This window comes from Leucoraja erinacea, chromosome 4 (assembly GCF_028641065.1).
Source record: "Leucoraja erinacea ecotype New England chromosome 4, Leri_hhj_1, whole genome shotgun sequence".
Lineage (NCBI taxonomy): Eukaryota > Metazoa > Chordata > Chondrichthyes > Rajiformes > Rajidae > Leucoraja > Leucoraja erinaceus.
The window spans coordinates 101662401-101685104 of NC_073380.1; the positions used below are offsets into that span (position 1 = coordinate 101662401).

The following is a 22704-nucleotide window of genomic DNA, read 5'->3' on the forward strand; positions in this document are numbered from 1 at the left end:
AATGACTTCATCATAAAGTGGCTTGTGGAATATTGTGTATCGTTTTATCTGTATGAATGAAAGCATTAAATGTTACTTATAATGAATTAGTCTGGTGTGTGACAGAATATATAATGAATTAGTCTGACAGAGTCTCTCTCAGGGGAAAACAAACATATGTATTTCAGACTGAAAATGATTGTATTTTGTTTAAGAAGGGACATGCTGGCATTGGAGACAGTTCCAAAGAGATCAACCAAACACATTTCTGAAAAAAGCGGTTTGTGCCATCACATGTGGGTAAAGAAATTAGATCTATATTGCTTGGAGCTTAGACAAATAAGGGCTGGTCTTATTGAGATATGCCACCTAGGGGGCATGACAGAGCAGATATCAAAATGTTTCCACTAATGGGAGTCTCAATTCAGGGGATGCAGGTATAAGATTAGAGAGTTGACATGTAAACTTAGTGTGTAGAAATTTCTTCTCACAAAAATTGGTAAATCTCTGGAATTATCTGCCCCAGAAGTTTCTGGAGATGAAGACTAGATCCATAAATCCTAGAATACAGAGTTGATGTGGACAAGCTGTTCCCTTTGAGAATAGGGAAGATTCAAACAAGAGGACATGACTTCAGAATTAAGGGACAGAAGTTTAGGGGTAATATGAGGGGGAACTTCTTTACTCAGAGAGTGGTAGCGGTGTGGTATGAGCTTCCAGTGGAAGTGGTGGAGGCAGGTTCATTGGTATAATTTAAAAATAAATTGGATAGGCATATGGATGAGAAGGGAATGGAGGGTTATGGTATGAGTGCAGGCAGGTGGGACTAAGGGGAAAAAAAAATTGTTCGGCACGGACTTGTAGGGCCGAGATGGCCTGTTTCCGTGCTGTAATTGTTATATGGTTATATGGTTATATAGATCATTGGGAGTATTTAAAGAAGTAGATAATATTTGATGGCTCGGGGTTATGAGGGCCCTCCCACTGAAGTTGAGATAAGGTCTAGAACAGATTCACCATGACCATATTAAATAGTGGGGTAGGTTTGAAGGGCTTGGTGGCCCACTCCTGCTCCTATTTTCGTATGTTTTTTGAAGCATGCTGCACTGTCCTCCACCCCCTGGAGAAGGGGTAGACCTCACGGCCCTTGACAACAGCACACTGAACCGGCTACAGCACCCGGAGGCCGTTACATAACCTCTCCTGCCACAAACGCAAGAAGAAGAAGCATGCAGAATTGATTGCTTAGTGAATGTAGTAACAGAAAAGACACAGAAGAAATTGAATTGCTTAGAATATATTTATTCAATTAGATAATATTCGGAATTGATTGACATGAAAATGTAATGTTTTATATGCAATTCATTTGAAAGAATTAATAATGTCCAAAATTCTATTCTTGGACAGCTGACTATACTCTAGCGAACATTCCTCTGAGATTTTATTTTATCCTCCTCTAGTTATTATTTGTATTATTATGAATAAAAATTATTTAAATGTACCTGATAATACATTCAGTCAAGGGGAATAATAGCCGAACTGTCCTCACATATAATTACTGCTTTTCCAACCATTGTAGGCATAATTGTAACTTAAAATATGAATTCTATTCACATTGTTTCTATTCTATTCTTGCATTAATATAAACATAGTAGAGTGAATGTAACGCTGTGCGTGTGACAGAGAACAGTGGGTAGATCGCCCTCCTGCCAAATAGCAGTGGAAAGCCTGGGCCACATTTGGCATTCAGGCCTCATTATCCTGATGGCAGCAAGCTATCTGGTCAGAATGGGCATCTCCGTGTGACTTTACCAACGCCTCCCCCCACCCCTATAGCAAGTTGCTGTTGATTGACTGGAATATATAACCATATAACAATTACCAAACAGGCCATCTCGGCCCTACAAGTCCTTGACGAACACTTACTTTCCCCTAGTCCCATCTACCTACACTCAGACCATAACCCTCCATTCCTTTCCCATCCATATACCTATCCAATTTATTTTTAAATGATAAAATCGAACCTGCCTCCACCACTTTCACTGGAAGCTCATTCCACACAGCTACCACTCTCTGAGTAAAGTATAGTATGGGCTAATTATCTCTAGTAATCATTTCTTGGTCCTCTCTGCGTTATATGAATCTGGTTTTCATTCAGCATTCCGGCTAATATCTGATTCATCCCAATCTGGTCAGCCTTCCAAAGGATTTAAACAAAATTATGTTCTGTCGTTGGTTGCAGATGCAGCAATGCAATTTTATGAGCCCTGTTGCTCCGGCAAGATTAACCCAGCCATATTCATTTAAAATCATTTGGAAGACTTATTTTGCAGGCAAACATGGAGAGAGACAATAATTGTTTGAAGCATTACAGGAAGCTGTTGGAAGCATGCAAGAAGAGGCATTAAAGGCTTATCACACAAACCAGCTTCAACCTGAATGTTTACAGACCTATGCTGATAGATTAGCTGCCTGAAGAACAATATCTACACAGGCTTGGCTTCACCTGGACAGTCCTTACTAAAATATATCATCTTCAGCAACCTTGAAGTACCCAAGTTGCTTTGCTCTTCAAGATCAAGTTAATTCACAGGCAGTCCAAGCAGCTGCCGCTGATCTATACCACGTCGCACAGTTTCCTAGTTACTGCTGCATTACAGAGGTCAGCCAAGCTCCATATTCAAAACCAGAAGGCTTCATCTGCTTCGTTCAGTCGTCATACACAGAATATTCTCAATGCCTTCTCTGACCTTTGCAGAATCTATCCTAGAAGTAGCAACACTCTGCAGTAGCCGGCCAAGTGTTGCATGTATTGTGCGTGGGTCCTTTTAAAGACGGGCTCTTTTTAAAATATATTGACCCTAACATTGGAATGATTATATTCGGATCAATGGAAGATGGGAATAAACTGTCAAAAATCTTTCCTTAATTGTGGTTTAATAACGGCAAAAAAACATACTGAAATTTTGGGAAAATACATCCAAACCAACGTTGAAAATGTGGATTTCAAACATGTCGGTAACCTCACATCTTGAAGAAAAGTGACTCCTCCTAACAGACAAAGCAGATCAATTCTTAATGATTTGGTCTCCATTTACCGACTTCTTACAAGCTTATTGTGCAACATAACCGTAGAAATTAACTGTTTCAGGATCGGGTGATCAAGAATAATAAATAGCGATATCTCCTTCAATCTCCTGTTTTCTATCTCTTATTTTTCTCTCTCTATTTTCTCTCTTTTCTTCTTTCCTTCTTCTCACTGTTCGGTATCACGCACTTCTCTATTTTTCTACTATTCTCGTTCTTTCTTTTAATGTAACGTCAATATATATTAGGTATCTACAAGGTACCACATTATTGTACTTACTTCTAATAAAATTTAAAAAATAGAAAAAAAGACGGGCTCTCGATACTTTAGTGATGAGAGTAAACGTTGGCAGCTGCAAGTCAGCGCCGTATGTGGCGACTATTTGAATACCAAGCAAAGAATTTCACTGTGCCTTGTCACATGTGACAATAAACTATTCCACTCCATTCCAATCTATTATAGCTAGATTTAAATTAATATTATGCACTATAAATAAATGGGGAAGGTTTACACAGGAAAACCTGAACATATTTTGGGATCATTACATTAAAAGAGACACAGCCCATTTACCCAGCCTATGAGCACATTTTCAACTTTTGTAAGCTCTAACTTCTTTGCTCAAAAGTTAACAATGTTTAAATATTGGGGAGAAAAATTAATTATTATATATTACTTGTGCTCATTTTTGATTATGTGTTACGGATCTGTGCTACTGCCTCAGGTTTCCTGCCTAGAGAATTCATGTACCTTCCCCTTAAGGCTAAATGCCTTTCGCATTCTTTGCCACATGTATGAAGGTCACCTTAGGTTACATTAGGTGAGTAATGCACTAATAATGGTTTGATCTAAGCTAGTCAACTGAGACCAAAATTGCCAATCATGTTAATGAATCATTTTCAAATGGTACCCTGAGATGATGTTAACCCACTACATTCATTATTTATTGTGTTTAAGAAGGAACTGCAGATGCTGGAAAATCGAAGGTACGTAAAAATGTTGGATAAACTCAGCGGGTGCAGCAGCATCTATGGAGCGAAGGAAATGGGCAACGTTTCAGGCCGAAACGTTGCCTATTTCCTTCGCTCCATAGATACTGCTGCACCCGCTGAGTTTCTCCAGCATTTTTGTGGTACATTCATTATTTAACTTGTAACTATATTTTATATTAAATAAATGAGCCTAATTGTTATTTCATGTTAAAATATCGGGCTTGTTATGCTACAACTTTCAGATCTGTTATTGTGACATTGGCAGTGGATAGAAATATACTCTTCATATGTTACACCTAAACTGTTACTATAGTAACAGTATCACTATAATATTATTCACAGAAGTAACCTAATAAAATCCAGTTATTAATCAGTAAGATGAGAGAGCAAAGTTGTTAAATCTGTTCATGCATTTTTTTTTCATGAATTGCCAAACCATTCGTTGCACTGCGACATGAATTGAACATGATTATTTGCATACTATATCAATACAACTGAGGGAAAAGATTAAACTTTATTGCCTTCCATCACAGTGAGGAATGTGGAATTCACTGTGGTGGATGTTTATGTTAACTTTGATGTGGTTCCGCGTCTTGTTGCTTTTCACTTAGTGCGGCTGTATGGTAACTCAAATTTCACTGGTACATGTGGCAATTAAATGAGCTTGAAACCTTGAATACAATTAAAATAACAAGTGTTTCTTTTGCCTCTTTTCTCAAAGCTCTCTCAATCTTTATGAACTTTGCCGTTTTTTTTTTTAAATGAGTTAATTGCGAGAACTTAAGTTTAGAACTCACTGGAGTTTAGAAGGATGAGGTGGGATCTTATAGAAACAAATAAAATTATAAAAGGACTGGACAAGCTCGATGCAGGAAAAATGTTCCCAATGTTGGGCGAGTCCAGAACCAGGGGCCACAGTCTTAGAATAAAGGGGAGTTCATTTAAGACTGAGGTGAGAAAAAACTTTTTCACACAGACAGTTGTGAATTTATGGAATTCCCTGCCACAGAGGGCAGTGGAGGCCAAGTCACTGGATGGATTTAAGACAGAGTTCGATAGAGCTCTAGGGGCTAGTGGAGTCAAGGGATATGGGGAGAAGGCAGGCACGGGTTATTGATAGGGGATGATCAGCCATGATCACAATGAATGGCGGTGCTGGCTCGAATGGCCGAATGGCCTCCTCCTGCACCTATTTTTCTATGTTTCTAACTGCATTGTGTAATCTGTGTGAAAGCACTCCTATTTGTTTTGTCATTCTGTTTTAACTGGTGGGGATATTAAAGCAGAGTGAGAAGTTGTACTAACAGCAACAGTGCATAATGATCTCTCTCATTTTTAATTTGTCTCGTCAGAATTTTTGCTGACCTTGCATGTGAATGGTCAAGTTTGGTGAGGAAACCAGGGATCACATGGCTACAATTTATCAGGCAACAGTAAACATGTCAATGGTCCTGTAAAAGGTGCTGAACAGCCAGGCCACAAGCAAGTTCTTCACTTTAAAGTACAAAATATCCATTCTAATACAATTAATAAATGTTATGTCCAGTGACCAATGTCTACAAATTTACTCTTTGGCAAAGACCTAAAAAGCTAGAAATACTCAATAGGTCAGGTAGCATTGTGGAGAAAGAGACCTGGAAGTAGATGAGTCCACTTTTAGCCGAGGCTGGGTGTTGTTCAAGCAGAAAATGGACAAGGGAAATGGAATCAATGATGTGACAAATTGCTTTAATTTTTAAAAATGATTATCTCTGGCAAGGTGCCCTGCTACTTTTTTTTATAGATGATTACGATGTCACGTATGACATTTCCTGTTCATAATGCCATGAAGATGTTTTCATGGATATGCTTTAATGATTTTTACAGAATGTATTAAGATGAATTATGGTCATAACTTGGCGGAGGTTTTATATAGATTGGTAAAGTGCTCCAAAGCAAACAGTTTGCATTTTAATGCCAAATCCAATCTCTCTTTCTTCATTTTCTTTTCTGTGTATTATTTGTGGTTCTTACTTTGCTTTCTTTCTTTGTATCTCTATCATTAAGTTGCATTGGTTGAAGACCAAGACAATTGGTGCCATTGCCAACCAAGCTCTCTGATAGCTTGTTGGCATTAACATATTGTTATTAGCTTGCACTTCCTAAAAAATGTGCCTCATGTATTTCTTGAGCTGTGGGATTAAGGCATAAATCTAATAAACATGGAATGCTGCTACATTGCCTTACTCCCATAAATTCTGGGTCAATATATTTCCATTCAATCTTCCATCATCACTGTTGAGATGAGAAACAGATTGTCATGAGGTATCAAATAGCTACCAATCTGAAATGCTCAGTGTTAAGTATTCAATTAGTAAAATATTCTTCCTTTTGTTTAACTTCAGTAGTGCCTTAGTTTATTTGAAAGAACAAAGATGCAAGCTATGACAACTATTGCGTTTGTCATTTACAGAATGTGTGATACAGGAGAGGGACTCTTTACATTTCAGACACGGGAAGGAGAGAACATCTATCAGAAGGTGCATTCAGCGACTCTGGCCATCGCCGAACAACATGAGCAACTGATGCTGGAGATTGAGAAGAAAACACGGGTAGGTACCCTGTAGACTTCAGCATCATTCAATGAAAATAATTCAATGTCTTGAGCTTTTTGTCATGTGGGCTAGTAGTGAAATTTGACATGAGCGTTTTAAATTACTTTACATTAGATTTGGAACAGTCCTCCAATGCAACAGCAAAAGGCTCGTTGGAGAATGAATGCTCATTTAATGAAAGACTCGCGATCAACCTCTGTTGAAAACCCTTGTTGGATTTGGGCATTTAGTCCTTCGTGCTAATTTCCTTGCGGAAGGTATCTTTCATTGAAAACCAAAATCATGTTGTAATAACTTGATACAGACAACTCAGTGAAGGTTGGACCTATCAGTAAGGGTGCACCTGTATATTAAAACCTCTCTCCTCACTCTCCCACATAATGTACAGTAGTGTATGCAAAGATTAGCTTTGGAGCCAGACATGAGTAAAGAATCTCTGAATTAAATATGAATTAACTGTTAAATATGACCTACTATGCATTAAACTGATAATATCCCAAAAAATGCTCTCAGAATTCTACTACTCTAAACTACATAGCCACCTTTCTCATTATGTGGTTGCTGCACACAGTTGACCCTGCTTCATTAATAACTTTCCACCCAACCAAGATTCAGATAGATAAGGCCCATTTAGTAAAGGTGGATATATATTAACAAAACCACAACAAAGGAAACATTTCATCCTTTCACATGTAATGCTTCAAAATTAGTTATTAGAGCGGGTTTAGACTGTTATTTAGTATTTATTGAGGCAATACTTATCATTAGTCGCCAGATATGTGCAAGAATATCTTTAGTGCCTGAGCTCAGAAGGCAACCAAAACTGGTGGTATATTCTTCAGCACAGATTTATCACTAAGGATGAATTTGTCCCCCATGTTCTGAACACACTATTATTGTTAAACACGCAAGCAGATTTAATTAATACTGATCAGACAAGATTCCCAAGTCTCTGCAATTATGATTAGACAAGTTGGTGTACATAACAAACTCATCTGCATAACATCAATCTCTCCAAATAGATTAGACACATAGTCAATTACTCCACACAAACTATCTTAGTGAACTAAAAGAAACCCCATTTTCTTCTTGGTGAATCCTTCTCTCTGGCCATCTGTGTAAGCGCAGGCTGGCTTCTGCTTCTAAATCCAGGATCTTTTCCATGCCTCTATCAATGATGCCTATTGAAAGATAAAAGCAATATCTCCTTACGTTTCACAGCAAAATCTTTTTGACGGAAAATAACTGGTTTGAAAATTGGTGAAGCAGCTGTTTCTATGGTTCCATTTCATATATCGATTAGTTTTTATTAATTAAACATATTCTAACTTGCCAACGTGTGATTTATTTTGCGGTTTAATTACCTGACAGGCTGACTGTTCTTTCAATTAACTTGCAACCTTCTATTGATGGGTTTCAGCAAAAATAATAAAATGAGAAATTGTTCAATGAATAATGTACTCTTATTATTTCCCACCATCTGAATTTGACCCATTTCAGACCTTTGCAACGTTAGCAGGATCTATCACTTTCTTCCCACAAAATAGTCACTTCTGTCTGTGCACAGAAGCTTTTTGATAGAAGCTCTGTTTATCTATATTACTAAAAGTCTGTTCTTGGCCGGTTTTAGCGATCTGTGCTGCGATTTCTAAGAGAACGCTGCCACCTATGGCCGTCATTTTTGGCCACCTCACTCAGAGCCCCCCTCCGCCATATGTGTGCTGAGGATTTTTCCCGTCGATGAAATATGAAAGAGATATTAATGATTTTACAAAATTCCCCATTCTCTCTGCTGCTCCTGCTGGTGGGATGGGGGAGGGACAATAAAACCAGGAAGTGGTGTGCCTCAATCAGTCTCTACAACGTGGAGGTCTGAGCTCTGAATGACTGAACAAATGTCTACACAGCTGTGAGTAAGTACCCTTAATTTGGTTTGAAAATGAAAATATGGTTATGGTTAGTTTGAAGGAAAAAAGCACTGCCTGCAAATGGTTGTTTGGGGGGTTTGGGGGTCTCTCTCTCCCCCCCCCCCCCCCCCCCTCTCCCCCCCCTCCCTCCTCCCCCCCCCCCCCCCCCTCTCCCTCCCCCCCTCTCACTCTCCCCTCTCTCCTCCCCCCCTCCCCCCTCTCTCTCTCCCCCCCTCTCTCCCCCCCTCCCCCTCCCTCCCTCCCCCTCCCTCTCTCCCCTCCCCCCACCCCCCTCCCCCCTCTCCCCCCCCCCCCTCCTCTCCCCCCCCCTCCCCCCCCCTCTCTCCTCTCCCCCTCTCTCCTCTCCCCCTCTCTCCTCTCCTCCCCCCTCTCCCCCTGTCCCCCCCCCCCCCCCTCCCCTCCCCCCCCCCCCTCCTCCCCTCCCCCCTCCCCCTCCCCTCTAGATGTGCCTGCAAGTTGGGGGCTATGCATCAGTAGATAGGGTGGTTATGGGGTAAAACGAGCAAATTAATAACATTAATATAATATCAAGGGGGGTAATTAGCGTGAGTGGGGGGGGGGGGGGGGGGGGGGGATAGTGTATGACGCTGCATGCCACCTCCCCCCCCCCACAACCGCACGTTGGGGGAAGAGACCCAATGGGTCTGCACTTGGTCTAGTTCCTCATAAAATGATGATCTCTATGCATCATCCTAGCTCTACCCAATTGGCAGGAGTTCTCTTGATTTGAATGAAACTGAAGCTAAAAGCTTAAAAGCTTGTATTAGCCTCGATGAAGCCAATAAATCTCCGACAAGCTGCTGCAATAATTGGTCTTTTACTACCCCTGTTTCAAATGGATTGTCACATCACTTTTGAATCTGGTTTGCATAGCCCAGAGCTGCAGCTCACAATGGCATGTGACAGAAACTGGTACATAATTAGTCGCAGAGAAAATGCAATGTAATTTTCAGATTCCTTCTGCGTCTGTATTCATTCTGCGTGACATTTGCATACAATTGCACTTCCTTTTTAACAGAGAAATAATGAAATCTTAACACATCAATTGCCCAGCTAAAGAAAACATTTGCTTGCTTTCCAATGCATTTATCGTAACTGAGAATCAAAATGTTTAAACAATTACTTCAGATTCAATGAAAGATATGTTTCTGATTTAGGGCTGTGAATAGCTTTTTGTTTGAAAGGTATATGTGGAATATCATAATTAATACGCTTATTAGATATTGCATCTATATCTACATACCAGTGCCATTATATGCATATGATTTGACTGTGGTGCTGAGGGAATTTGATGTGGGCTAAGTTTTGATTATGGCATGTATTAAAAAGGATCCCTCTTGAAGCTCTGCATCTGTGCAGTGCAAAGTTGCGACTTTGTGTAATGGAATGGATCGAGCTTGGTGTTTCTTTGTGCACGGTGAGCTTCTGATATTAGCCTCATGGTTAAGCAGTTGGACTCTACTGCTCTTGTGCAGCTTACTTTTCATGCTGGAAATGTGAAATACCTTTTTGGAAATCACATCTTTGTTCTCTCAGCTGGGGAATAATTCTTAATATAAGGCATCTGAAAAAAGAGTGAAATATTTAGGTCAGTCATTTCTTTAGCATGTGATGCTGGGAATAAAAGCCACAATAAAATATAGCCAACTTTATTAATGTTGTGAACCCAATAACATTAGAGTGAATGGGATGCATTACAAACCCTATCAGTCCACATTCATATTATTGAAATAATGGTAATATGTTATTAAATGGTTATCTTTAATTCTCATCCATTACTAATGTTTTGTGTATCAAAAGCAGCATCAGCAGCAAATTAAAACATCCTTAGCAGTTTTTGTACTGTGATTAATTTGTCCCCTAATTTGAGGAAGGACATTCTTGCTATTGAGGGAGCACAGCGTAGGTTTGCAAGGTTAATTCCCGGGATTGTGAGACTGTCATATGCTGAGAGAATGTGTCTCTGCTGAGAGAATGGAGTGGCTGGGCTTGTATACTCTGGAGTTTAGAAGGATAAGAGGGGATCTTATTGAAACATATAAGATTCTTAAGGGTTTGGACATGCTAGAGGCAGGAAATATGTTCCCGATGTTGGGGGAGGCCAGAACCAGGTGCCACAGTTTAAGAATAAGGGGTAAGCTGTTTAGAACGGAGACAAGGAAACACTTTTTCTCACAGAGAGTTGTGAGTCTGTGGAATTCTCTGCCTCAGAGGGCGGTGGAGGCCAGTTCTCTGGATACTTTCAAGAGAGAGCTAGATAGGGCTCTTAAAAATAACGGAGTCAGGGGATATGGGGAGAAGGCAGGAATGGGGTATTGATTGGGGATGATCAGCCATGATCACATTGAATGGTGGTGCTGGCTTGAAGGGCCGAATGGCCTACTGCTGCACATATTGTCTATTGTCTATTGACTACCAAAATAAACCATCTTACAGGAGATGTTGTTACCGATCCGCATTGATTGAAGACATCGATCCTATCTGCAAAGGGAGGTACCGAGGTCCAAGTATTGGACCTTAGTGATGTATTTGTTCGGTAAGCTGTAGTCAATGTAGGCAGCAGCCTGATGTGTGTGTTCCAGTTATCCAGATGGTCCTGAACAGAGTGGAGAGCCAGTGAGATAGCATCTGATGTTACCTTGTGTTACAGCGATAGACAAAATGAAGCAGATCCAGGTAATTTCGGTGGCAGTTGATTTGCACCATAACCAATCTCCTGAAGTACTTCATTACGGTGAACGTATGTGTTAAGTAACAGTTGTCATTGAGGCAGGCACCATGTTCTGCTTGGGCATTTATTCAATAAATGCCCTTTTGAAGTACATGGGACCCTGGTACCCCAGAAGGAAAAGGTTAAGCTATACTTGAATAGTTAAGCCAGTTAGTCCACAAGGGTTTTTACCACATGACTAATTACACTGCCTGGGCCAGAGGGTTTACCCTCTTACCCTGATTAATTAAGGGACAGAAGTTTAGGGGTGACATGAGGGGGAACTTCTTTACTCAGAGAGTGGTAGTGGTGTGGAATGAGCTTCCAGTGGAAGTGGTGGAGGCAGGTTCGTTGGTATCATTTAAAAATAAATTGGATAGGCATATGGATGAGAAGGGAATGGAGGGTTATGGTATGAGTGCAGGCAGGTGGGACTAAGGGAAAAAAAATGTTGTTCGGCACGGACTTGTAGGGCCGAGATGGCCTGTTTCCGTGCTGTAATTGTTATATGGTTAAAGGAGACATCACCCACAGGGACTAAATCACATGACTAAATCAGCGACCACTTTTCTTTTAGCTTTAGAATAGTTATGGATAAAGACAGGGCAGGCCCACAAGTTCTGATTTGGGGCAAGGCAAACTTTGCTGGTATTAGACAGGAACTTGCTAAAGTTGATAGGGAGAGATTGAGCAGGCTCGGACTATATTCCTTGGAGTGCAGGAGGATGAGGGGTGATGTTACAGAGGTGTATAAGATCATGCAAGGATTTAACAGGGTGAATGCACAATGTATTTTACCTTGTGTAGGGAAATCAAGAACCAGAGGATATTGGCTTATGGAGAGAGAGGAAACATCTAATTGGAAGCTGAGGGGCAACACATGTGGTGCAGTTGAGGCAGGTATGATCACAAAATTAAAAATACATTTGGACAGCTACATGGACAGGGAAGATTTAGAGAAATATGGGCCAAACGCGGCTAAGTGGGACTAGTTCTATGTTTCTAGTGTAGATGGTGTATCATGCTTGGCATGGGCAAGTTGGGCCGAAGGGCCTGTTTGCTTGCTGTATGGTTCCTTGCCCTCCCATAAAGCTTAATCATTAGTCCAACCATCTTCCCTGATCCTCTCTATGATCCCACCACCCAGAGTTCTTCAGACGACCCCAGCTCCATTTCGTTGGGTAAATGCCTATTGCTACACAAATCTACTTCCGCACAATTCCTCCTGCATGTTCTTTACGGATCACCCATCCTTTCTTCTCCAGAGATGCTGCCCGACTTGCTGAGTTACTCCAGTGCTTTGCGTCTATCCTTCATATACCTCTCTGATTTGGGGACTTCTGTCTCAGCTCATTTGTTTCCCTTGCGATGGGACCAGGTGTTACAGCAAAATAATCCTAAACTGATAAAGTATAAACATATCGTTGTGGAGCTATGAAACTGATTTGCAAAATTACATGGGGTGAAATTTTGCACAACAGGAACATTTGCAGAGGAGACATTTGCAAAAGAGTCAAATCAGGAAAAGGCTGTGGATATCAGAGAAAACCTTTAAGCTCAGTAATGACAAATGTAATCTCAAGAAGTGAAAAAGAATTTGAAATATAAATTTATACTACTACATGGGAAGCTATCAGGCTGTGAAGAAAGATTGTGAAAGATGGTCAAACAACTACATCATTATGGAAATGGCATCTGCCAAAGCAAACAAGCAAAATGCATTAAACTGAAAAAAGGTCTTGTGAATCAAGAAAGAAAATTGCAACATATCGCAGTGTGGAACAAAAAAAATAAGCTGATTACTGATGTATACAATTTCAAGAAATAGAGGAGAGAATACACTGCCAATCATATGGCTGTCAAACTAATGGTAATAACACCCTGGGGCTTGAGAATCAAGCTTGAATTGTTCTCTCAGAAAGTAGCTGCAGTCGAAAAAAATGAAAGTTGAAAGATCTCCGGGTTAGATTGGAATTGCCGCAAGCAAATCAAGTCCGACAAACAAGACATTAATAAATCTATTTAGAAAACTGGAGTGAAGGAACTTCATTGAACACTGGTACGTCCAAAATAGGAAAATTGTCTTGGGTGTTAGAAATATAATATGAAGCTTCCTACCAGTCCCAGTATTTTGCCATGGAAGAGATAAGGATACATACAATATGAAGACCTGACGCTCAGCGAACTAAAGAGCAAACTGACAGAGGAAATATTTTCAGTAGCAAAGTAGACAAGGATCTATGGCACCAAAATATCACAGTAGTGATTTAACTAGATTATCTATTCCCAAGAAGGTTTTTCATAATCTGCTGACTGAATTGTGACACTTAGACCTTAAAGAGGCAGTCCCAATAAGAATCTTGATGGCAACATTGTGTGTGCAATGAAACAATTTAGAAACAAGACGCTGCGGATAGAAACATAGACATAGAAACATAGAAATTAGGTGCAGGAGTAGGCCATTCGGCCCTTCGAGCCTGCACCGCCATTCAATATGATCATGGCTGATCATCCAACTCAGTATCCCGTACCTGCCTTCTCTCCATACCCTCTGATCTCCTTAGCCACAAGGGCCACATCTAACTCCCTCTTAAATATAGCCAATGAACTGGCCTCGACTACCCTCTGTGGCAGAGAGTTCCAGAGATTCACCACTCTGTGTGAAAAAAGTTCTCCTCATCTCGGTTTTAAAGGATTTCCCCCTTATCCTTAAGCTGTGACCCCTTGTCCTGGACTTCCCCAACATCGGGAACAATCTTCCTGCATCTAGACTGTCCAACCCCTTAAGAATGTTGTAAGTTTCTATAAGATCCCCTCTCAATCTCCTAAATTCTAGAGAGTATAAACCAAGTCTATCTAGTCTTTCTTCATAAGACAGTCCTGACATCCCAGGAATCAGTCTGGTGAACCTTCTCTGTACTCCCTCTATGGCAATAATGTCCTTCCTCAGATTTGGAGGCCAAAACTGTACGCAATACTCCAGGTGTGGTCTCACCAAGACCCTGTACAACTGCAGTAGAACCTCCCTGCTCCTATACTCAAATCCTTTTGCTATAAAAGCTAACATACCATTCGCTTTCTTCACTGCCTGCTGCACCTGCATGCCTACTTTCAATGACTGGTGTACCATGACACCCAGGTCTCGCTGCATCTCCCCTTTCCCTAGTCGGCCACCATTTAGATAGTAGTCTGCTTTCCTGTTTTTGCCACCAAAATTGATAATTTTGGTGGCAAAAATGGATCTAATTGACACCATGGTCAAATTCACATTTGAGGTTTCTTTGGAGATATATTCAATGAAGTTGGCCCTGGATTGTGTGGTTACACTGCTCTTTATTTATCATTTGGAAATAATGGAAAATCACTGGGGAAAATATAAAAATGGATCCTCAATGCTAGTGATATTCATCATCCAAAACAGTAGGATTGCAGGAATGCAGAAAGCTTCATCCAACCAGGTCTACTGCATTTGGTGCACCCTGATGTGGCCTCCTCTACATCAGAGAACCCATGCACGGACAAGATGGCCCACTGTTTCTCAGTCCGTAATGGCCTATCTAAGCTCCCAGTTGTATGCCATTTCAATTCCTCTTCCCAAGTCAAGTCAAGTTTATTCGTCACATACACATACGAGATGTGCAGTGAAATGAAAGTAACCATTCCCACATCGACCTGTTCATTTGTCAACCTTACCCACTGCCTGGGTGAGGCCTAATGGTAATTAAGAACCACACCTCATATTCCACCTGGGTTGCATTCAATCAAATGATATGAACAATGAATTTTCTAATTTTAGGTACATTTCTGGTATATTTCCCTACACTCCCTCCCTCCTTTCATCTGATCCTTCTCTGAACCTATCAATTTCTTGGAATCTTGGAAACTTTATTGTCATTCAGACCTTTCAGTCTGAACGAAATGCCGTTGCCTTGCAGTCATACATAGAATAAAATAACAAAACACACAATAAACACAAATTTAACATCCACCACAGTGAGTTCACCAGGCACCTCCTCACTGTGACGGAAGGCAAAAATCTTAAGTCTTTGTCTCTTGTTCTCCCTCTGCGCTGAGACAATCCAGGCCTCCGATGTTGTGACCCCACCGGGTGATGGTAAGTAAGTCCCGCGGCTCAACAGTGCTCCGCGAACGGGCCGGTTCAAACTCCGCAGCCCGAGGGTGGTCGAAGCTGCCGCCCTCCAGTCCAGTGGACGCAGCTGTTGCCGCGGGAGCTCCGGGAAAAAAAAAATTGCTCCATTTTCCATATCCCAACCCTCCAGCTCTGATCACCCCTTTTCGATCCCGTGGGTCTGGTTGCACCTAGCCTTCACCTCCCCTATTATCACCTTCCTTACTTATCAGATGAGGGTCAAGGAAAGAGCGTTCATGCGGCCCCGTTTCCACCAATCTTTCCATCACCACGCACAAGAAGTAGGTATGTTACAAAACCTACCTGAATCGTGTCTGAGAATCTGTCCCACCCCGTGTGCGCGATTTTGGCGCTGTTTAGAGGGGGCAGGTTTAAAACGCGATTTTTACTAGGCTGTTGCAATCGAAAATGTTCAGCCTAGTAAATCATTAACGGAAAATCGCTGAAAGACCCCATCGTAAAAGGTATTATTCGTTTTTATGGCCTTGTATAATAGTTATAGTAGTTTAAAAATCGCTCTCTAAACCCGCGACCTCTCGCAGCCCCAGGGTTTTATTAAGCAAACAATTAAAGGTATGTACCTTATTTTTACATTAAAAGGGGCTTCTTAAAAACCCTGTATATAAAGTTTTCTATAGCGAATAGTTCAATTTGGGCTCTTTATATCCCGCAGTATTTTTCTGGGCATTTGAGGGCACAAATCCAGCGCAATGTGAACGTTCTAAACCAGCGCGTTCACAGGATCCCACTAGAAAGCTGATTTAAATTGACTTTAATTTACAGCAATTGAACACTAAATTCCTTCCATTTGGCCTATAAATTGATGTAAATGAGATTTAAAAATCATGTTTTATTGTGAATTATTTGTGAATATTATTTGGACACTTAGGCTATTTAAAAATGTTAGTCATTTATTAAGAAATGGATAGATGTTTAGATCTAGTAATTGAAGTTTGAAATTAGCGACAATTGGGTAACTAACTAATTATATGCTTTAATTTCAGGTCCTCCAAGTAAGATTATTTTATATTTGTTTCAGAATGGTTCAATCTATGATAACTGAAAATTTCATTCAGTTCTCTTAATTTTTAAGAAGGTTATGGGCTTTTGACTGTCCTCGATCACAGCTTTTTTGTTATGTCCATAGAAAATCAATAGGGAACAAGATGCTAATTTCCGAGTATGAAAATGTCCATACCTTTTTTATTACTTGAGATATGAAAGTGAATTAGGTGTCAAATTAAACTTATTGTTATGCTTTATCTGATGGGATAAATTGCAGACTTGATTTTTTAAATCTCAAAATGTTGTAACATTGCTACAAGAAGTGACAAGACACACACCATTGTATGCAGATGCCGAGGAGTGTGTTCAGCTCTGGCTGAACATCTTCTAATCTTGTGTGTGGACTCAATAAGAAAAAGACTTATCAGACTTAATTTGAGGAAGGACATCCTTGTGATTGAGGCAGTGCAGCGTAGGTTCATGTGATTGATCCCTGGGATGGCGGGACTGTCATATGAGGAAAGATTAAAAAGACTAGGCTTGTATTCCCTGGAGTTTAGAAGGATGAGGGGAGATCTTATAGAAACATATAAAATTATAAATGGACTGGACAAGCTAGATGCAGGAAAAATGCTCCCTATGTTGGGCGAGACCAGAACCAGGGGCCACAGTCTTAGAATAAAGGGGAGGTCATTTAAGACTGAGGTGAGAAAAAACTTTTTCACCCAGAGAGTTGTGAATTTGTGGAATTCCCTGCCACAGAGGGCAGTGGAGGCCAAGTCACTGGATGGATTTAAGAGAGAGTTAGATAGCGGTCTTGCGGAACCAAGGGATATGGGGAGAAGGCAAGCACGGGTTATTGATAGGGGATGATCAGCCATGATCACAATGAATGGCGGAGCTAGCTTGAAGGGCCGAGTGGCCTCCTCCTGCTCCCATTTTCTATGTTTCTATTCCAGCACGGGTAGCCTTTTGTGTTCCTGCTTATCACTTACCTAACAGTCTCCACATTCACTCTTCCCTCCCCATACTTGACACCATCTGCCTCATCTTTGTCTGTGTCCAATTATCAACCACCTGCCTCTGTCTCCCAACTAAACTTCCAGAACAAGGGGTCATCGTTTAAGGATAAGGGGGAAATCTTTTAGGACCGAGATGAGGAAAACTTTTTTCACACAGAGAGTGGTGAATCTCTGGAATTCTCTGCCGCAGAAGGTAGTTGAGGCCAGGTCATTGGCTATATTTAAGAGGGAGTTAGATGTAGCCCTTGTGGCTAAAGGGATCAGGGGATATGGAGAGAAGGCAGGAACAGGATACTGAGTTGGATGATCAGCCATGATCATATTGAATGGTGGTGCAGGCTCAAAGGGCCGAATGGCCTACTCGTGCACCTATTTTCTAAGTTTCTATGTTACTCTCCTCTCCGTCCCCTACCTGGCTTGATCTGCCCCTAATTCTTCACCACAGCTTGGTCCACCCATCACGTAGTGGCCTCTGACTCACCATTCTTCCTCTTCTCTCACAATGGCTATGTTCCCATGGTTATTATGATCCAAGCTTTTGACCCGAAGCATCAACAATTGTTTCCCCCCACAGAAGTTGCTCGGCACGGTGGATTCCTCCAACAGATTGTTTGTTCTGGTCTTATTTACTGTAGTCCTTGAATCTATGTATAGAACGTAATGAAATATAGCATGAATAAAAGATTAGAACCATAGAAATGAATGGGATTTAATGTATTATATCTCCCGGGCTTAATACCGACAGTCCAGGCTTTGAAGGATCTGTCTGTGGAGGTGCCTGATGCCCGTTTATTATGTTCCAGAATTCCTCAGATTCTGAAGTGGTTCTTGCAGATTCAAAATGAGCTAATATAATCCTATTATTTATGAAAGGAGTGACTAAGGAATCTTGGACCTTTCAACCAGTTAGCCCACCGTCAGTAGTAGGGAAATGCTGGAATTTATTGCAAAGGGATTGGTGAAGGAAAATGATGATAGGTTTTGGAGAATAATGAAAAGGATTCATGTTCGGCATGGCACGGCCTTGTAGGGCCGCGATGGCCTGTTTCCGTGCTGTAATTGTTATATGGTTATATGAAAAGGAATTCATGTGTTGACAAATCTGCTGGAATACTTTGAGATTATAAAAGCAGGATAATTAACAACACACTAATTGATGCATGGTACTTGAAATTCCTTAACAAAGTAGCACATGATATCTGTGCTGGGGTTCTCCTAGATGCTCACAATCTATCAGAATGGGATTTGAATAAAGGGGTCGAGTGTAATATTTCCAATTATCCTGGCCATATGAAGCTCTGACGTGTTGTGGGTTGTGAGGAGGATGCAGGGGGCTTTCAGGAGGTGTAGGCAGGCTGTGAACTGGCAAGATTGGGACTGTCTAACAAAGGTTGCCCTCACCAAACTATTGACCAGACACTACCTGGAGGGCATCAGCAGAGGGTAGAGCCATGAAGCAGGTTTCTGGCAATGTGCAGCGACAGTCAGGCAGGCTTTCAGTATCACATCCTTATACATCTAGTGCTTGAATTATCTCTCTTCGCACGGATCCCATTAGTGCTCATCCCTAGGGGATGCATTCAGAGCTACAAGTAAGTATAAATCCATCTAAAATTATTAGTTTCTTGATCTTTCTGCTCTCTCCTCATCCATCAGAGCTATCGGTGATACTACTGACTTGATTCAGGATGCACGCCACAATACTGCCACAGTGGCTTAGGGGCAGCACAGAGACACAGCTGGTAGAGCTGCTGTCTCCTAGTGCCAGAGACCCAGCTTTAATCCTGATCTCGGGTCCTTTTTGTATGAAGTTTGCACATTCTCCATATGACCGCATGTGGTTTCCTAAAGGTGTTCTGGTTTCCTCCTACATCCTAAAGACATAGAAACATAGAAACATAGAAAATAGGTGCAGGAGTAGGCCGTTCGGCCCTTCGAGCCTGCACCGCCATTCAATATGATCATGGCTGATCATCCAACTCAGTATCCCGTACCTGCCTTCTCTCCATACCTCCTGAGCCACAAGGGCCACATCTAACTTCCTCTTAAATATAGCCAATGAACTGGCTTCAACTACATTCTGTGGCAGAGAATTACAGAGCTTCGCCACTCTCTGTGTGAAAAATATTTTTCTCATCCCAGTCCTAAAAGACTTTCCCCTTATCCTTAAACTGTGACCCCTTGTTCTGGACTTCCCCAACATCGGGAACAATCTTCCTGCATCTAGCCTGTCCAACCCCTTAAGAATTTTGCAAGTTTCTATAAGATCCCCACTCAATCTTCTAAATTCTAGCGAGTACAAGCCGAGTTTATCCAGTCTTTCTTCATATGAAAGTCCTGACATACCAGGAATCAGTCCGGTGAACCTTCTCTGCACTCCCTCTATGGCAAGAATGTCTGTCCTCAGATTAGGAACTCCAATACTCCAGGTGTGGTCTCACCACGAGACCGCACACAAACATAAAAACATGCGTGTTTGCAGGTTAATTGGCTTCTGTAAATTGCCGCTTGTGGGCAAGGAGTGGATGAGAAAGTGTGGTTACATTGGACGAGCGGGAATGGGTGATTGATAGTTGGTATAGAATTGCAGGGCCGAAGGGCCTGTTTCCCTGCTGTATAAAACTGAAGCTACTCAGAACTGACCATTAGGTAGAGAACAGGATGTTCTTAAGGGTCTCCTGAAAAGCCTGCCTGTTCTGTTTGCCTGTCTGGCAGTCACTCTGCATATTGGTGGGCCGGCCCTTTCCTGGAACGTCCCAGCCACAAAACCCTCAGCATTGGGTAACTACCAAGACAAAGTGAACTGACACACAAGTTCCAGCTGACACTGCTTCCTACACTTGTGGTTAACCAGGATATGCATTCTAAAGGTCAGGGGTGCCCTACCATGCCTCTATTTATTTATTAGGTTTGATCAGTGAGCAGAAATCAAACCAGTACCTCTTCCACTCAAGGCACTAAAATATCCCACTCGTCAAAATTTGGTTCCCTGTGCTGGCAGTACGACAGAGATTTGGACTCCAAACTGCATATTTCATGTGTCAGCAAAACTCTCCTGTATTTATGTGTAGGAAAGATCTGCGGATGTTGGTTTAAATCGAAGTCAGACACAATCAGCTGGTGTAACTCAACGGGATGCAGCATCTCTGGAGAAGGAATGGGTGACATTTTGGGTCGAGATACTTCTTGAAACGACACCCATTCCTTCTCCAGAGATGCTGCCTGTCCTGCTGAGTTACTCCAGCTTTTGTGTCTACCTGTATTTATAATAGGTGACATTCCAACAATCTAGGAAAGCCCATGTTGACACTTATTACCCAGAAATCAGTTCCAGCAAGCAATCTAATTCAATTTAGTTTAGTTTAGAGATATATACAGGCCCTTCGGCCCACCGAGTCTATGCTGACCAGTGATCCTTATACACTAACACTATCCTACACACACACTAGGATTTTTTTTTTTTTAAACCAAAGCCAATTAACCAACAAATCTGTACATTTTTGGAATGTGGGACGAAAACTAAGCTCCCAGAGAAAACCCACACAGATCACGTGGAAAACGTGAATGGTGCAATAGACGCGATGGGCCGAATGGCCTAATTCTGCTCTGAGTACTTATGAATGTACAAGCTCCTTAAAGACAGCACCCATGGTCAGGATCAAACCCGGGTCTCTGGCACTGGCCACTGTGGCACCCAAATGTGCAATTGATATGAACAGCGACCTTGATGCGTTTCCAACAAGAGAGAATGTATCCACTGATCCTTGACATATAATGGTATCAGCATCATCAAACCCTGCTCATCATCATGGGACTCAATATTGACCAGAAGCTCAAATGGACCAGCCCCACAAAATATGATGGCTATGGGATCAGGTAATTTATCTCATGATGCCCAAAGTCTTTCCACCATCTGCAAGGCATGATGGAACATTCTATACTTGAGGGGATGAGTACACCACTGACAACTCCCAACAAGCTCAGCACCTTCTGTGATAATGTTGCCAACTTAGCTGGAGCCTGATCAACCACTAAATGTTAATTCCCTCCACCACCAAGACACAATATCTGCAGTATATGCCATCTACAAAATGCACTGCATACTACTGTGACAGCTTTTCCCAAATCAGTGAACTGTAATACAAAGCAGGATAAGGGTAGTGGGTGCACAGGGATACCACAATGCAGGTACCTTCCAAGTTGCAAATCATCCTGATGTTATAATCTACCTCTGGCCCTTCGGCGTAAATTCAGGAAGACCCAACCCAACATTTTTAAATGCTTCTAGTTTGTTGTCATTTTAATTCTTCATCCCACTTCCACCTGACAGTCCTTTCAATGGATTATTCCACTCTCCCAATGAAGCTTAAGATAAGCTTGAGATAAAGCATTTAATCTTCCCATCTTCAGAAGAAGGGTTTCGGCCCGAAACGTTGCCTAGTTTCGTCACTCCATAGATGCTGCTGCACCCGCTGAGTTTCTCCAGCAATTTTGTGTACCTTTAATCTTCCCATTAAGCAGGTTAAGGCCTTCAGACTTGAGATCGAGTTAACAATTTCAGGTAATCAGAATTCCAGTTTTGTATCTTACATTTCCAGTATTTAGTCCATTTTTTGTTCACATTCATCATTTCAGTTTCATTCATCACCTCCCACTAAATATACACCCCTTCCCTGGAAGTATATTTTGTTTTACGACAGCCCCACCATCCCTCGTGACATTTGCTCTCGACTGGCCTCTGCCCCATTGTACAGCCTCCTTTCTTTCTCTTTGCCCCTTTTCTTGCCCGCTTTGAACTTGTTTTACTTATAACTTTTCCCACTTTCAATGCTGATCATTGACCTGAAACATTAACTCTGCTCCTTGTTCCACAGATGCTGCCTGACCTGTCGACTGTTTCCAGTATTTTTTGTTTTCATTTGAGATTTCTGAGATGTTGTATTTGGGAGCATAGAGTTCTTCATAACATAAGATTACGAAGAATTCTATGCTCGCATAAACACCTATGAACCACTCTCATCTTTAACATTTTAAAAATGTATTACCCTTGTAAACAGAAGCTTCCTGTGACCACAGCACTAATTAGAGGGCTCCAGTTCTGTGGTCGAGTGATTTTGCAAGCGGGCAATGTAAGTGATTACTGGTGTGCACTAACAGTGTTGTTCAAGGTACAAGGAAGGAGCAGCCAGATCTAGCCTCTGCATACATCTGTTGCTGGAGGCAAAGTGAAAATTGCTTT

The 22704-nt window shown here is 41.5% G+C and overlaps 1 protein-coding gene across 2 annotated transcripts in view; it reads left to right on the forward strand.

Moving 5' to 3' along the window:
• dok6 (docking protein 6) overlaps positions 1–22704 on the forward strand; it is a 479143-nt gene that overhangs the window by 408970 nt on the left and 47469 nt on the right. Inside the window, exons 6-7 of one of the 2 annotated variants that reach the window (XM_055634870.1) lie at positions 6509–6647; positions 6765–8465. In XM_055634870.1, coding sequence (XP_055490845.1) covers positions 6509–6647; positions 6765–6893 — 268 coding nt within the window. In that variant the 3' untranslated portion in view covers positions 6894–8465. Of the gene's footprint in view, positions 1–6508; positions 6648–6764; positions 8466–22704 lie in introns of those variants that run through there. The other variant, XM_055634869.1, reaches the window with a different exon arrangement.